This window comes from Glycine max, chromosome 14, assembly GCF_000004515.6.
Source record: "Glycine max cultivar Williams 82 chromosome 14, Glycine_max_v4.0, whole genome shotgun sequence".
In the NCBI taxonomy this organism is placed as follows: Eukaryota; Viridiplantae; Streptophyta; class Magnoliopsida; order Fabales; family Fabaceae; genus Glycine; species Glycine max.
The window spans coordinates 9,538,117-9,555,176 of record NC_038250.2 but is presented as its reverse complement, the minus strand read 5'-3'; the positions used below and the strand labels follow the sequence as shown (position 1 = coordinate 9,555,176).

Here is a 17,060-nt window from a genome sequence, read left to right as displayed (position 1 = left end):
CACCAGCAAGTGGGTGTCGCTGGAAAGGAGGAATATTTTGAATATTTCAAAGACTGTTCATATGTACCATACTTGTTGATGTGATGTAAGTTTAGTAGGAGGCACAATAATACTGGCTTTAGGGGTGAAAAACTGAAGACTGTACATACCATATCATGAGTCACATAGTTCTTAGTATCTTGGGTCCATCATACCATATAACTGCAAATAGAGGAATATGTAAGGTCATCAAACTCGAGAGTTTACGTAAACTCGTGAGAGTTTCATAGACTCGACTCATAAACTCAACTCGTAGATTCGTAAGAGTCCACTTCATATAAAAATAATAACAAAATATTTATAAGTAGCATACCAATTATAAGTAACATACCAATTAAACATTTCAACAATATAATAAATCATAAATTTCACAATACTTAAATAGTCAAGTCCGGTAATGTATCACTACTAGATAATAACATGCAGATGTTATAGTAGTGGTAGATCATTTCCATTGAGGGTTTGATGTTTTTAGAGAACAAGGGTTTGATGTTATTAAAGGTGTGAATTTTTTTATTCGGGAACAACACAATAAATGAAGGTATGCTGAACACTAAACAAACAGAAAACAACCCAAAATGACTTACATTTTGGTGTAAGTTTTTTAACTTACTAACTTTTTGACTCGGTGGTAAACTCAAGAGTCTACCGAGTTTACTTAGAGTTTATAGAGTCTACCTAGAGTCTACTAAAAGAGTTTACACACAAATCAACTTGCAGAGGGTAAGTGGATTCGTAAACTTGTAAAAGTTAGCGAGTTAACTCAAGAGTTTGATAACCATGGGAATATGTAAATCATAGGATTCAAGTAGGGTGGGGCTGCATGTAGAATTGTAGATTATAGAGTAAATTCCTACTTCCTAGTAAAATGAGTCAAGGGAGAAGGGAAAATGGAATGGGAAGTTGGGAACACATTGTGATCAATTAATATACTACATATTAACAGAGTGGTTACAACTGTTTGTTCGGTTGAAGCTTTGGTGTGACACAATTTGTCTTTGGTGTCAAAAAATTAATTTACCTTCAGGTGGTAAGCAGTGAAATTGTACACTTCATTGCAGGCTATGGTATCTGATGATTCTACATGTTAATTTAACATATGTAGTAATTTTGGAGAACAAATAAATGATGATTTCTGTGGTTGTGGATTTAACTGTTAGTGTTAACAAGTTTCAAACATTCACAGTATCTATTTTTTTTTTCCTGCCTAAAATTTGTTTGTTCAGGTGCCATCCTTTTTCATCCGCAAGTTAGTTACCCAGGTGTTTTCATTCATCAATATTACACTCTTCAACAGGTAAAAAGCCATGATTTTGGGAAAGGGTTCTTCGTAGTTTCAAATCACTAATTTTCTTTGTTTAGTTGATTTTCCTTAGTTCAGCTTTTTCAATTTTTTAGATCTTCATTTTTCAGTCTTCTTTTGCGTCGGGAATGTTGCACTTTCTCAAATGGTGAATATGTGAAGTCTGGTGTAGCGGAACTGGAGAAATGGATAGTCAATGCAACAGAGGAGGTAGATTGAGACTGCTGATACTTCTTTGAAATTCTTGTTTTATGGGTTTGACTAAGTACTTGTGAAATGTAGTATGCAGGGACATCCTGGCATGAGCTGAATTATATACGACAAGCCATCGGGTTCTTGGTATAAAAATTTCTGTATTTTTGTTGGACTTCTAATGTTGTCAAACAGAACTGCTATCTCTTATCTACAATTTCCTTTGTTTGAATTATGCAGGTAATACATCAAAAGAGGAAGAAATCTTTGGAAGAGATTCGGCAAGATCTTTGTCCGGTATGATTATCATATTTGGCAAAATCCTTGTTGTGATTCTATTTCCTACTTCAGTCTTTCCTGCGTCATTTTTTTTAGTTTTATCTTTCAAGACCTAATTTTCTGAGTTACAATCATAAGATCCATGGGCCATGAATATTTGACGGTCATTCCAGTTGTTTGTAACTGATTTAACTAAATGCGTAGGTGAAGCACCTTACTTGGGAATTGGGATAAAAGAAATTTAATAATATGAAACCTATATATGGGTGTTAATATGATAGAAAATGGAAAGTCATATTACTGTTTTATTGAATTTCTACAAGAAACTTATTTTCCTGTTATACTGCCATTGAGATAATGTGAACGCCAAAAAGGAATGTTTTTATGCCTTTCCTGAGATCACTCAAAAAGGAGGAAAATAATGAAAGAAATAAGAGGAATAGTGCCAGACCTTATTCCCTTCCACCGCCTTCCCTCTCCAACCAATTTTCTCTCTTCTTTATTGCCTTCTCCCCCATATGCAGGCTGTTATATCCCTGATCCCCAGTGTTCACAGCACCCCTGCTGCCTATATGAACTCCTGAGTCCTGGTCCCCTGCTCTCCCTCCTGTTCTTAACATATTAGTAGAGTGATTGACTAAAAATTTATTTGATCGTTAATAGTAATACATTTATTTGTTGAAAATTTTCTTTTTAAGTAAGACAATTATGCTGGTATCTTCATTAACAGTGCCTCTCATGTCTAAATGTTCTAAGAATATGAAACAAACAGTTAATGACTTTCCTTCCCTGTTAAGGGAGCATGTTTGGTCTCATTCACTACAAAGATATTCCTTTCATCTCATTTGTTAGCATATGTCTGATGTCTCGCATGTGTAATGAATATAATATTCTTGATATACAGTTCATCTAAACATATAAAATTGAAAAGAAAGCTAAATACATTTCATCAACAGGTATTGACTGTGAGGCAAATCTATCGAATCAGCACAATGTACTGGGATGACAAGTATGGAACCCAGAGTGTGTCCAATGAGGCAAGTTGTGTTCTTTAACTTGTTTCAAAATACAACTATGATGGTAGTTTCTTCAGAGTTCTTAACAGTATATGGTAAACAGGTAGTTAGTGAAATGAGAGAAATTGTCAGCAAGGACAATCAGAATTTGACCTCAAATTCTTTCTTATTAGATGATGATCTGAGGTACACCACCTTCTCCCATTGAAGTTCTTTTCATTTACTTGCAGTTTTATCCTGTGATTGCTGGATGAATCAAAATGAATGGTTTCCCTTGCTTCTGGATATTTCTGGCCAGTTTTTACTTGAATTGGATTTCTGTTCTGTTTCTAGTTATTGAAATTGAAATTATCGTACCACAAAGCAATGACATTTTTATTTTTATTTTTTTTTCAAAAAAAAAGTTTTACTTATTTTTTGACCTGTTATTTTATTGTGAGACGAAGCTAAATCAATATGTCAAGCAGCATGTCCATATTAACTGGTATACTTTCTAGTTCAGTTTGTTGCGTTTCTGTTTCATGATGAATAATCAAAGAAATCGTCTTGGAGACAGAATTTTCTATTGTGACTCAATCTATTGCTTATGAGAATTACTAGCTGTTATTAGACATTTCCTATGCTTGACAACGTGAGGAATAATGATGCTGATGAGGAAAAGTCAAATGGAATGCGAGTATAACAAAATGCTTATGTGGGAAGTGAGAGAGAGAGAGAGAGAGAGAGAAAGAAGGAATTCACTCAATTTAGTTAGAATAAGAAGTAGAGAGGGGTAGGTAGTCATTGCCCACATCTACAACTTCACAAATAAAATAAAAATGAATAAATTTGCTCGAAATATGTCTCGTTAACCCTTAAAATCATTAAAATGTAAACCTGAATATAAGTCATGCATATTTATAGATGAGATTCGTGGCTTTCTGCTATTAACACATATTTGGAAATTAAATTTAAAATTGCACCAAACTGTATTTGCACCTCGAGAGTCAAACAGCTGCCATTTGAGATTCCTTTGTCTTAACCTTAATTTTTTGCTGCAGCATTCCTTTCTCTGCCGAAGACATAGATATGGCAATTCCTGCCATAGACGTTGATGAAATTGATCTTCCAGAATTCATGTCCGAATATTCTTGCGCTCAGTTTCTTAGTTCACATCAGAAGTCCACAATTTCATGATTATTACTTTAGTTTGACAGTTTGCTTCAATATTTCATCTCCGGATTTAGATGACAACGCCGCAACATTATCCACATTGGAAACACGAGTTTCTCTTTACGTGGACAGCAGCAATCTTGATTGTCATCCGATTTGTAGTTACATGGTGCACTTGCTGATCATGATATCAAAGATAGGAGAGTGATTCTCTTGGTTGATTGGTAATTTCCAACTAAATTACTACATAGTTCAACGAACCTTTTGTAATTACCCATAGTATATAGAGTTGACATTGTAAGCTTGATACATTGCCTCTATTATTTTGCCGGTCAGACAGTTAGGTATATTTATTATTGATTTTCATGTTGTATTTTATGTAGGTATGCAATTGTAACTAGGCACTGGCCAGAATGATATTTCATTCATTGATGTAAATATATTTAGCCTCATTGAATTTTTGCCCATGCGAGTTCCAAATTAATTTCACCTTGACCAATGTGTCGGCCCTTGTGTTTTGAAACACAAATGCCACTAACAAAAGCACTCTCTTTGTAAATACCCGATTTTGTTCCAATTAGAATGGTGGTGGTTTTATTGTTGCTTAGTCTGGTGCAAATGAATCACAAGACGATCACACATTATTTTTTCTCTGATTAAACTATTCATTTAGTTCCTAGTATTTTTTTTCTTCACTTTTTTAAAAGTTTTTAGTATTTATATGAGAAATTATAAGTTTTAATTATGGTGGTTGACGTCTGTCAATGTTTTTGTGGCGGGTTTACACTGTTATCAAAATTCTCTCGTTTAATTTAACAATCAAAATCAAAATGTAACTGTAGTAGGGACTACAACTTACCAGGTAAACTGTGTAACTTTTTTCTTTCTGTTACATATTGCCCAGCTGGCAATCCCGCCACTTGCCCTTAACGGTAGAATTGATTGAAACAAAGACGGCTTCTACCGTGTGGTCAAGTGTTTCAAATGATTTACCGTGGACAAATTTTTTAACACCGTTAGATTCACCTCAGTATACAGTATATGGTGGACCTGCTGCACTAAATTTTTTTTTTCTCCCTCCCTCAATTTCAACTGTGAACAACACTGTTACAAGGAAGCCGAACTCAAAAATCGAGACGGTGGCGTTTAGGGGTCGAGGAAACTCGATGACATACAGATCCGTTCTGTACGCTGTTGGGTTACAGATCCGCCACTCACATCGTCAGGGTCCAAATTTGTCGTGCATGCTGACGGCGCCCAGATCTGTTACTCACGCCACCGACGTTTAGATCCGCGGTGTCTTCATGGACGATGTGCGGAAGGGTAGAGGGAGAAGCAAATTGTGGGTCAACAAGGCGGTCGTTGCACTTGACGTCGATGTAGATCCGACAGCGAGGGAGGCTGGTACCGTAGAACTTGCCGAGGCCAAAGACAACACTCTCTGAGATATGGTTGGAAAACGTGGCGATTGTATTTGTATAATTGGAATTAAAAAAATCGAGTCAATGAAGGAGGAGAAATAGGGGATAGCATAAAAAATGGTAGAGGGAGGAGCAGAGAAGAAGAATGAGAGGAAGAAAAAAAAGTGGCGCTGCCGTCGCCGGAAATCGACTTAGTGGTGTCGTATAGCGGTCAAGTTGCGCCGGCAAGGGAAGAGCAAGGATCTGATGTTGAGAGTCCATGATAAAAGAAAGAACTATTGATTAATCTAAAGCTATTTTTAATGGTCCACCATAAACCATTTGAAGCACTTGACCACGGTAGACGCTCTGAAACAAATTGTCAAAGGCAATTTGTGATGAACACTTTTGATCTTGTGACGAGCCTATCATCCGTGGAAAAACTCCAAAAACCTTGAATACTGACAATAGAAAGGTCCTTTTTTAGTGGATAATTCATTGTTTTCGTTTTGACATTCTATAATAAGTAGCCAGACATTGGCAGTGTCATACTTAATACAAATGGAAGGATTTATTCATGAAGTGGATGATGATGGCGTTGCGAATTTGGCAAACGTTTTGTCACATTGCTGAGTAAGGAGATTTAAGATGGCCATTATTAGACGTGTGTTGTTTTACCATTGTTATGAAAGAGGAAATGAAAAAGGGAGGAGTTAAATGCTCTAAGGACTGCCATATCATATCCTAGTGAAGTTAATTTGAAGTGATCGTACGTACACAAAGGCACTGCTTCTCCAACTTGTTGCTCCCTCAAACAAATAGGACTAGAGCAAGATAGTCATTCAAATAAGCTAAAAGTTAATAATAATATAGTTTGTTATCCTCTTTGTTTATTACTATGATGGATGAGCAGTTTCATTTCCAATGGAGGGACTTGAAATCTTTATTGTTGCAGCAATGGCACAATGCTGCTGGAGATCAGTCAAGGAAAATGATCTCCAGGGAGAGAAATTCCGCAAGGAAGACACTCTGTTTCGTGGATGGAGTGGCGGTAGTGGAGAGGGAGGAGGTATCGAATTCGAGCTGGAACCGGAATCGTCGCTTGTGATACTACTACTGCTGTCGGAGTTGTTCATGGCAACTGCAAGAGCCAGAGAACTTCTACTCAAGCTGATTGATCTCTTGCAAATGCCACCACCACTGCTTCTTAGAGGGTAGTTTCTATTATTCTTGTCCCAAATATGGTTCAATGCCATCAAATTCCTACGCCTCCTGGTGTATGCATTCTCTGGCTTTGCTATGTCTTTCACTGATGGGGAAGACACTGCATCAGCCAGGGTCGTGAATGACTTGGACTTGCCATTGTAAAAGTTCGAGATGCCTCTCCTGCACAAGCACAACCATATCATTAATTCCAACCATCATAAAAAAACAACAGATAGATGAAAATCCAAATGTAAACACAGACGCACACATCAAGTTCGAGATGCCTTAAGTGTCTTTGGGCTACCTTTATTGTAGCCTCTAGCACTTTCATTGTACTAGGTGTAGAGGGGTGTTTACTGTTTAGTCTCTCATCAACTGGAGATATCATTGATGTATTCTTTACAAGTTCAGAAATTCTCACTTTACAAGTCAGGTCTGTGGAATTGAGTTAAGGTCTTTAAGTTAGGTTTCTTATTATTTTTGGCAAAATCTTACATGATACAGTTTTATAGCTAAAAATTTCTTGGGGGAGACAGATTCAACACCCAGAGACACAGAAACCTATGATGGGTACCCTATGATCATCAAATTTCCATTTTTCAATAGCAAAAAAAAAAATAGAAAATAAATTGATACAAAAAATTGGCAGTTTAGCACCCTAGTTCATTTTCACCAAACTTTTTTTGCTTTCATCTTTTTCTCTCTAGTCTCTCTTCTCTTACATCACTTAACACATTTATCACTCTCTTTCTATATTTCATTTTTCTTCTTCTTACTTATCTCCTATTTCCTCCCCCATTTTGGGCGGATGGTTGGTGTATCATCCCTCAAAGAGAAGGAACCAGAAAAACTCACAAATGAACTTAATTTAACAAAAAGAAAAAGAAAAAACATCATGCAAATAAAAGTGAAGAAACAACATATGATAAGGTGGTTCTTTTGATCAAAGAAAGATACAAGAAGAAAAAAATAACAAGGATAGTAGTAGTGTACCTGATGGGAAGAACCTCTTCCAAAGTTTCCATGGCATGCAAAGGTCCATGGTAAGCACTTTCCACCTCGTTTTCTCCTTCCTCCATTGATCTCTCCGACGACACGTCGCTGTTCCTCCCGATCGACGACGACGAAGTCGAGGTACAGCACTCCTCCGCCGCCGCATCTTCCTCCGGCGCGTGTAATAGCACGGCGGCGCGTGACATCATCAACAATGAACAAAAAGAAAGACACCCAAAGATAGAGAGAGAAAGTGTGTGTTGGAAAGAAATGGAATGGATAGACACAAACACAAGACATGGCGATCTTTATAGATTTGTTGGCGTATTTATAATTATGGCAATTAAAGAGTATTTGGCTTCTAGAATATTTATATTACTATTTACAAGTGTTGTTTCTTTAAGGAGGTTAAAATTTTGTGGATAAGGTATCCAACACAACAACGTTTTATGAATTTGTTTTCTGTTTATTATTATTATTATTATTATTTGGCCTTATCCTCTTCCACAGTTCCACTGGATGCTAAAAAAAAGCGGGGTTTCCTTTCTTTATTTTTTTTTCTTTATTTAAATTTTAATTCGTAATGAGCTGTGAATTAGTGCTCGTTGAAACGACTCGATCGATGGGTAACCCTTCTAATCTGTTTTAAAAAGTCAAACACGTTTTTGTCGATATAAAAATATTCGTTATTCATAAAATGATGATCAATTAAACTTCTTGCTTTCTTTTGATTTAGATCGGCCATAATTTACATTAGAGACTCGTTTAGTAAAATGAGATAAGAAAAAGATAAGTTTTAATTTTTATCTAATGTTTATGGACAAGATAATAAATAAAATAACGACATAATATAATATGAATTACGTTTAAAAAATATTATTTCGTTAAAATTAGATATATTTTTCTAAAAATTAACTTTTCATTTGTTTTTTTATAAATTATAAAATAATTATAATTTTAACTAATTGTAACAAATTATATTTTATTTATGTGATTATTTTTCTTCAAATTATAAATAAATCATATAAGTTTCTAAAATTATAATTATAATTTTTATAAAAAATTATAAGTATTATATATATAAGATAATATGGTGATTAAAAATATAATATATATCATTATATTATATATTATTATTATATTATATAAAGAGTAAGGGCGTTTATCATATTTTATTGATCCTAACTAGACTCTCCTCTCATGATGAGAAATATACTAGATCAACAAAATAAAAGGGATGTATTAGATTAGGATTTTGAAGGATATTAAAAGAATTTTTTTTATAAAAAAAATGTTGGGTATTTAATTAAAACTTTTAAATGATATAATTTTTTTTATAATATTTAATTAGGATTATTATAATTTTTTAAAGAGTGCAATAAAATGAAGTTATATTTAATTTAGATTTTTTATAACTTATAAAAAGTCTTATGATATTTAAAAATATATAAATTTTGGATGGATTTTTTTATGAAAGATTTTAATGCATTTCATGTTACTTTTTAATATAAAAAATAAATATCACCCATCAAACAATCCCACAAAAATTAATGAGATTCTTTTTTTTTTCTTTCTTCTTCTTTTATTGGTTGCTACATTCTTTCTACCATCACACATAATCCCTTTCCTCTATTGTTATGATTTCTATGTGAACCAATAGAAACTATTGTTGTTTACATGGACATTAGTTTTCCGTAGTTTATATATTCCATCCTCTTTTATGCAATCATAATTTTCTTTATTCAAACCCTAATTTTCTATGTTAAGGAATTTTATCGATCTTGGTTGTTGGGATGATGCTACTGGGGGATTCCAATATCGGGATGATGCTATTAGGGGATTTCATTGATATTGAAAATATTTATGAGATTGTATTATGTTTTAGAACAATATTTTAGATTTGTGAGGTATATGTTCATGTTTTGATACGGGGTGCCAATTGGAGTTGATTCTACGCATAGTCCATGCTTTGTAATCCGTAGCTTATATTCTTACAATGCTACATTTTGTGTTGTATTGGTTTCAATTTGAATTAATTTTGCTTACAAAAAACCCTAATTTTTTTCAATTGTCCTTGTAATTTTAATTTTTTAAAAAAAATTAATGAGATTATTTCAAATTTTATAAATTTATAAAATCCTTTCAAATTTTATAAATTCTCTTAATATAAATTCATTAAAATTCAAATTATAAAATTTTAATCATATAAGTCTTTTAAAAAAGTCATATATTTTTTCCTAATCTTTTAAAATCTCCTAAACTTGTTTTTACAAGAATTTTTTAAAATTTTAATTCAATACAGGACGTAAAATAAGTGATAAGATAATATTATCACATACATCTTATTAACACAACAAACAATGAACAATTATAGTTATTATATTGACATATCTATCCTAATGCCAAATGGGCGCTAAATGGTCAAAGATTTTGAATTGATGTCAGATAGAAGCAGCTTAGTTATACTTTTGGTTTATGTCAATTTTATAATTTGTCTTTCTAACATTCTTTTGTTAAATATTTGATAGTTTTTGTTGATATAATATATTATGGTACTTGACATGCGATCTATATAATGATATGATTTAGTTATATTTTTTAGGTTTTTTATTTTTTTATTTTTATTTGTTAATCATGATATTGATATAAAATATTTATTGTCGAACATAATAATTAATGTCTATCGAAGATATGAACACACAAAAAACAAATATTTCGTTTTAACACAACTTATATCATATACAATATATTTAAATTATGAACTATTTGATTAATATAAGTATCACTCTTATATTATGTTAACCGTGTTGGTTAACTACATTCCTTATACACTATAAAAAAAACTAAAACATTAGTTTATTTGAGTAAAATTAAAATTATAATATTTGAACCTAATAATTAAAATATAAAGGGTCAAATCTACCCAATTACATATGAAAGATGTAATTAACTAAATATATTTATACACTCAATTTAAAAGTTTTATTAGCTAACGAATTTGAAATTATGTTGTTTGCATTTTCTTATTGAGCTGTAACTGAGTGCGGTCCCTTTTCATTTCATAAAAGCTTAGTCGAAAAAGATTCGTTTGATTTTAAAATGATGGTAAATCACTAATTTTAAAAGACTTCTATGATATGATTGTAAATTATTTACGAATGATGGGTCATGTTAAGACATTGATAAGATAAGTAGTGTCTATGTTCAGTGTTTCACCTTTATGAGGTATTAAGAAAATTATAAATATGTTTAAAAACAAATATGGAGTATTTGAAAAATTAATATTACATTAAAAATATTCAACATAAAATAGATTATTAATTTTATGAAAATTTATTGTAAAATTTTAGATAATTTTTAATTACAATTTAAGGTAGTAACGTAAAGTCAATCATTAGATTTATTGAAAATTACGTTTCTAAAAAATAGTATTATTAATTGTAAATAACTTTTATATATATATATATATATATATATATATATATATATATATATATATAACATGCTAATTGAATTTATTTAGCGTTATTTATTCGACAATTAAGTCCTTAATTTTTTTAGATCGCATGCCTTAATTTTAATATTTTAGTTAAGTACGATCATTATGAACAATAAAGTTTTGTCTTCAACTATTTAATGTAAATATATATCCAAAATTAAGATAGTTTGTTAAGTAAAAATAACATTATGCATATTTATGCATTGGGTGGTTCAATTCTTAATTTTAATGATTACATATAAGTTACAAGTATGTTATATTTGATAAAAGTTAATATTCTTTTTATATAAATGCTAACTATTATCCCTAAAGCATTCATTAAAGAACTAAAAGAAAAAAAAAATATTAAGATGTGCAAAATTGTGTTGCAATGACATTTTATGTTCTCCTATATATCATTTTTATAATAAATATTTTTATTTTAGTTTATTAATCAATTTCAAAGGAAACAACTCATCCTTTTAAACATTCTATCAACATTTTTTTTCTCTTCCTATCACATCATATTATTTATTATATTTATAATTTTTTTTCTCTTTTTCCTCTCTCTCACTAGCTAGGTGTAGAATTACATAATTTTTTGGAGTATAATTAATTCTTATTTGTTAATCAAACACACTATAAGTCTATCACTTTGAGGAAATTCACAAAAACTCATTTTAAATTTTCCTAAATTTTATTAATTTATATATTTTTAAACAAATCATATATTAAGTATTTAACTTTAAATAATATATAAAAATTAAAAGATAATAAGAATCTAAAAAACAAATGAATTATATAGTAAACCATATTATTAACTTTATTATTTAATTTATTGGTATTTATATATTAAAATATTTAATTATTATAATAATTGATTATATTTTGATTATAAGAAATAAGATTGTGATAATAAATCGTAAATCTATTACGCATGCAATTTTGATTTTGAGGCGTGTAAATGGGTGGATAATTACATTCTCAAACCAACCTTTACTAGTTCTGGTTTTACAAACTGAAAAAAAAAAAAAAAAAAGAGTCCAAATTCAATCAAAACCATTTTTCCCATAAAATCAGATTAAGATAAGTCCATATTCAATTCATAAACACCATAGATCAAGTTTTTTTTTTGGACCGATTCCGCTATATTTTATTTTTCAGACATTCCCTTTCATTAATAGTTTATTTATTTACCATGTTTCTATGGATTTATAAAAAGAACAATATTTATGCCAAAAAATAAATAAAAAGAAAAATATTTTATGAATAGTTTATTTGTGATTTCCTGTATCTTTTATAATCTTTCATTATTTATATTTATCTTTTGTACCTATCAATGGATTACTCTCATTGAAAAATATATATATAATTTTCATTTTTTCTAAACTCTTGTATTCTCTTTTTTATTTTTTCTTTATTTTTATCCTTTGAATTATATTTTATTTAATACGATTGTCTTTCATTCATGAATCATCAACAACTGAATAATTGATATTACAACTTGCAAGAAAAATTCATGTAAATTAAGAAATTAATTGGATAAAATTATTCTTTTAAATTCATGTTTTAAGCTCAGATTTTTCTTCTCTCAAATTATGTTATTCATACTATGTGTTTAGTAGGATATTTATGTTCCATTTAGGTAATTGTGAGTTTGATCATTTGAGAGTCTTGATGACATCATAGTAGAAAATTTTTAGAATATTTTTCCCATGAAGTGAGAAAATAATAGAAAAGTGAAAATAAAAGAATATTCTTTCTCACTTGAAATGAAAAAATAATATCCTAATGGTTGAGGCTCAAGAATTTTATTATAATTTGATTTTGCGCAAAAGAAGTTATATTCCTTTGAGTTCATATTTTAAAATAAGATTCTTCTTGTCTCCCTAATCATATTATGCATAACTATAATGTGTAAAGTTATATTATTCATATAAATATAATTTAAATTTATTTAAACATAATGTGTCTTGAAGATACTATTAAATAAAAAAATTATAAATTTTTTTTATAAAAGGTTTTGAAGATCTTATCAAAGAAAGAAATTAAAATTTTTTTTGTTTCAACAAAAGTGGGGAAACCATACCAAAAATGAAAAAGGGAGAACTTTTCATTCTTGATGAATGACGATAAAAAAAACATTGACTATTTCTCATCATAAGTGAGAAAATAATGCTAAAAATGAAAAGGAAAAAATTTTCATTCTTGAAAAAAATGAGAATATAAAAGATTGATTTTTTCTCACCAAAAGTGAAAAAAAAAAATCTCAATTAGTATATATTAAATTATCTCAACTTTTACATAATATCCTAATATAATTAGTCTTGCCTATAATATTTCTATATGTGCACCCAAATGACATAATATAAGATGATATCTTATACTAATATTTTATTTGTTTACATATGATCTAATTTAGATAATTACATTTGATAAATATTATTAAATATTACGTATGATTCTTGGGTATATGTAATCTAAATAATTATATAAATATTAATTAATAAGTTTAAAATAAGAAGCATAAATAATTGTTTATAGTATTTATTGTCATATTTATATTGATTAACATTATCATTGTGGGTAAACATATTTACATGTTACATATTATGTGTACACACGCATAAAAAATATTTTGTGTATGTTATATTGTGTGTATAAATATGGCTTATTCATAATGATTAGTTTATTAATATCGTGTGGAGAAAAAAAATTATGAATGTTGGTATGTTAAAAAGAAAATATTATATATTTTCATACATTTAATGTGCTCCATTAGTAGCAATATCAAAGAATAACAACTTAAGAAATATTTAAAGTTTTTTCTTGTATACTTGTAGCAAAAACAAGGTGTATGAAATTTATGTGAAAAATCATATGACCCATTTGATTGACATTGCTCCATTTTTCAACGTGAATGTTACTCATGTATTTTTATCAAATAATTATTCTTCTATTATATAAATTTTATTCATTATTGTTATAGATGTAATTAACATTGATTACTTATAATCTAAATGTTTTATATGATTATTTTTGGATTATTTTGTAATCACATTTATTCTTACATTATGATTTGATTCATGTTTTTGTCATAAGACATATGATTAAATGACTTAAAAGATTTGTAAATTTAGGGAACTAATAGTTTATTAAACTATACATAAATTTTATATATATGTTTCTGAAATGTTTTATACAACAATATATGAAATGTGATGTTTTTGGCAGCGATCAAGATTCAAAGTATTTTGAGCTTCATATATGTATGTTGTTATTTTTATATCTATAAGTGTATTCAATGAGATGTCATTATACGTTTTGTTTATCATGTACATAATTAATTATATATTAAAAGGAATATGAAATTGCTTTAAATTTATGTATTGTGCACATTTGATTTCATATAGGTCAATTATAATAGTTTTTGCATGTATTAAGATCACAATACTTGTTCTTGAATGATTTTATTGGTTTATAAACATGTATACATTGTTTTTGACGTGTCTTTTATGATGAGCAATATATCAAGAAAAATAATTCAAATAGTAGTTTGAGATATATTTTGTATGTATGGTTAATAGTATAATGACTCACACAAGACAAAAAGTCAATATTAAATTTGCACTATAGGTTTATTAGTATAATTGAAAAAACGTACAACTGTAAATCAAAAGTTTACAAAATAAAAATGAATTTGTTAGTTGACATGATCGGTTTGCCCATTTTCATGTGGACAACTGTTGAAGAGCTAGAAGATTCTTTAGTTCAATGATTTCTCATGTATTATAAGTTCCCAAAGAAAGTTTATAATTAAATCATCACCAAGAAAAAATAAGAATGAGTCCATTTTATTTTTAGAACAAATATAGGGTGATATTTGTGGACCAATACACCTATTAGGTAAATCATTTATACATTTCATGATTTTATTAGTTGCATCAACTAGATGATCACAACAAGATGTTTGTAATACTGTTGACTCAATTAATTTGAGTTATAACTCATTTTCAAATTATTCAATTAAGATAATATGTCTTAATAATGATGATGAGATTACATCTCATGCTTTTAATGGATATTGCATGACTATTAGAATTTATGTTGAACATCAAGTAGAACATGTTCATATACTCGTGAGATCAAAATTTTTAATGTTTTCTTTGACACATGCAATCTTACATGTCGCAATATTAATTCTCATCATGTCAACAAGATATAGTTAGTTCTCTTCTCTTGAAATTGATTTTCGATTAGCAACCTTATATTTTCAATTTAATACATATTTTTTCATGTGTTGTCTATGTTATAAATATGAGCTCAATTGTTCAATCAGAACACATTAAGATGAACCCTCAAAGGAGGTTGGAAAGTTGGGTATAAATCTCCATATGTTGACTCATGAATAATAAATTTATTTAGGACTCAGTTTGTCGATTGTTATTTTAAATTCATTTTCCCAACATGAGGGATAGATAGTAAGCAGTTGAAAAAAGAAGATTAAATGAAATGAATTATAATTATCTTGACCATTGTATAAAACAATTTGAACTAAAAGTTCAAAAGATAATTCATTTACAAAGTTTAGTCAAAAGGCGTGGCTAAATTGTATGTATCAACGACTAATGTTCCAATTAAATTTGATGTCCTTGTTGGACAATATTACAAAATGAGTCTCTGACACGCATGAAGTGTGCTAGACACGTTGGTTCCAAAAGATAAAAATCTCCAATCAAGAAAATGAGTTAAAATCAAGATGTTCAAATTGAGGTTATGAGAATGCAAAAAAAAAAAAAAAATCCTCTAACATAATTATATATTCTAGTTCCAGAAGAACTCAGGTACCTGAAATTAGTGAAAATAAAGAGATATCATATTATGTCATGAATGGAATATAACGGAGCTGAAATATAAGTTAACGTTGAAAATGTATTCACATATAATGTAACACAAAACGTAATAAATGATAATGAGGATCAAGAGTAAGTCTCTAAAGGATTATAAATAAAGAAATGATTAATCAAAATAGAAAGATTCAATTGAGGCAAAATTTGACTTGCTTTCCAAAGAAAATAATTTTTTGACTTGTAGTTTATACACCTAAAAATGCAAAACACAATTATGTTTTTGGACATGTGGTCCGTTCACCTAAAAATGAAAAACAAGTTAGATTTTTGGACATGTAGTCCATATACCTGAAGAAATAAAACTAGTTGGGTTTTTGGACTTGCAGCCAATATACTTGAAGATGTAAAATTTATTATATTTTTGGACTTGTTTGTTTTACACTTGAAGATGTTAAACTGATTGGATACAAATAGATTTTTTTGCAAAAAAAATGAGACGGTGTAATTGAGATATAAAACATGACATTAATTTTGAAGACATATATTCACATGTAGTGGATGTAAGTACTTTTGATACTTGATTACTCAAGTAGGACATGAAGAACTTAGTTTACATCTAATGTATGTTGTTACAACTTACTTATATAACTCTCTTGATAATGACATTTGCATCAAACTCCTTGCATATTCTTGAGAATAATACTCTCTATGGACTAAAGCAATCAAGTAGCATGTGGTATAATTGACTTAATGAGTACTTGCTAAAGGAATGATATAAAAATAATCCTATTTGTCTGTGTATTTTCATGAAGAAAAAAAAATCTAATTTTTTTTTCATAATTTTTTATGTAAATGACATAAATATTATTGGAACTTTTGAAGAACTTTGAAAAGCTATAGATTGATTAAAAAAATAAGTTGAGATGAAGGTCCTAGGAAGCACAAAGTTTTGTTTGGGAAATTGAATTTAAAGAATAGAATTTATGTGCATCAAGAAGCTTATATAACAAAGGTGCTTAAAAGGTTTTATATGAAAAAACGCATTCATTGTACATTCTAATGATTGAAGGTCTCTATATGTGAACTAACATTCTTCTAGATCTTGAGAAAAGGATGAAGAAGGTGATGCGCCTGTTGTATGTAGATACGCGT

General features: G+C 29.4%; 2 protein-coding genes across 4 annotated transcripts in view; one reads left to right on the top strand and one right to left on the bottom strand.

Moving 5' to 3' along the window:
• The window catches only part of LOC100790815 (myosin-17), a 30,026-nt gene extending 25,580 nt beyond the window's left edge, over positions 1 to 4,446 (top strand). For 2 of the 3 annotated variants that reach the window (XM_006595966.4, XM_006595967.4), the window contains 7 exons: positions 1,266 to 1,336; positions 1,453 to 1,552; positions 1,625 to 1,681; positions 1,775 to 1,831; positions 2,770 to 2,850; positions 2,933 to 3,015; positions 3,870 to 4,446. In XM_006595966.4, coding sequence (XP_006596029.1) covers positions 1,266 to 1,336; positions 1,453 to 1,552; positions 1,625 to 1,681; positions 1,775 to 1,831; positions 2,770 to 2,850; positions 2,933 to 3,015; positions 3,870 to 4,005 — 585 coding nt within the window. In that variant the 3' untranslated portion in view covers positions 4,006 to 4,446. The remainder of the gene's footprint in view (positions 1 to 1,265; positions 1,337 to 1,452; positions 1,553 to 1,624; positions 1,682 to 1,774; positions 1,832 to 2,769; positions 2,851 to 2,932; positions 3,016 to 3,869) is intronic. The other variant, XR_005888504.1, reaches the window with a different exon arrangement.
• Positions 4,447 to 6,267: 1,821 nt separating this feature from the next.
• On the bottom strand, positions 6,268 to 7,870 carry LOC100499733 (uncharacterized). The gene is made up of 2 exons (NM_001248339.2): positions 7,581 to 7,870; positions 6,268 to 6,767 (listed from the first exon to the last, which is right to left on the bottom strand). Exons 1-2 carry the CDS (start codon positions 7,787 to 7,789, stop codon positions 6,278 to 6,280), a joined length of 699 nt encoding a protein of 232 aa, NP_001235268.1. The 5' UTR covers positions 7,790 to 7,870; the 3' UTR covers positions 6,268 to 6,277.
• Between the last annotated feature and the right edge of the window lie 9,190 nt (positions 7,871 to 17,060).

Bases quoted from the DNA above. Each gene is read 5' to 3' on its own strand.
- LOC100499733 (NM_001248339.2), bottom strand. From the start codon at position 7,789: ATGATGTCACGCGCCGCCGTGCTATTACACGCGCCGGAGGAAGATGCG. The intron at 6,768-7,580 runs GTACACTACTAC...GTGCTTGTGCAG, and splicing joins GAAGAGGTTCTTCCCATCAG to GAGAGGCATCTCGAACTTTT.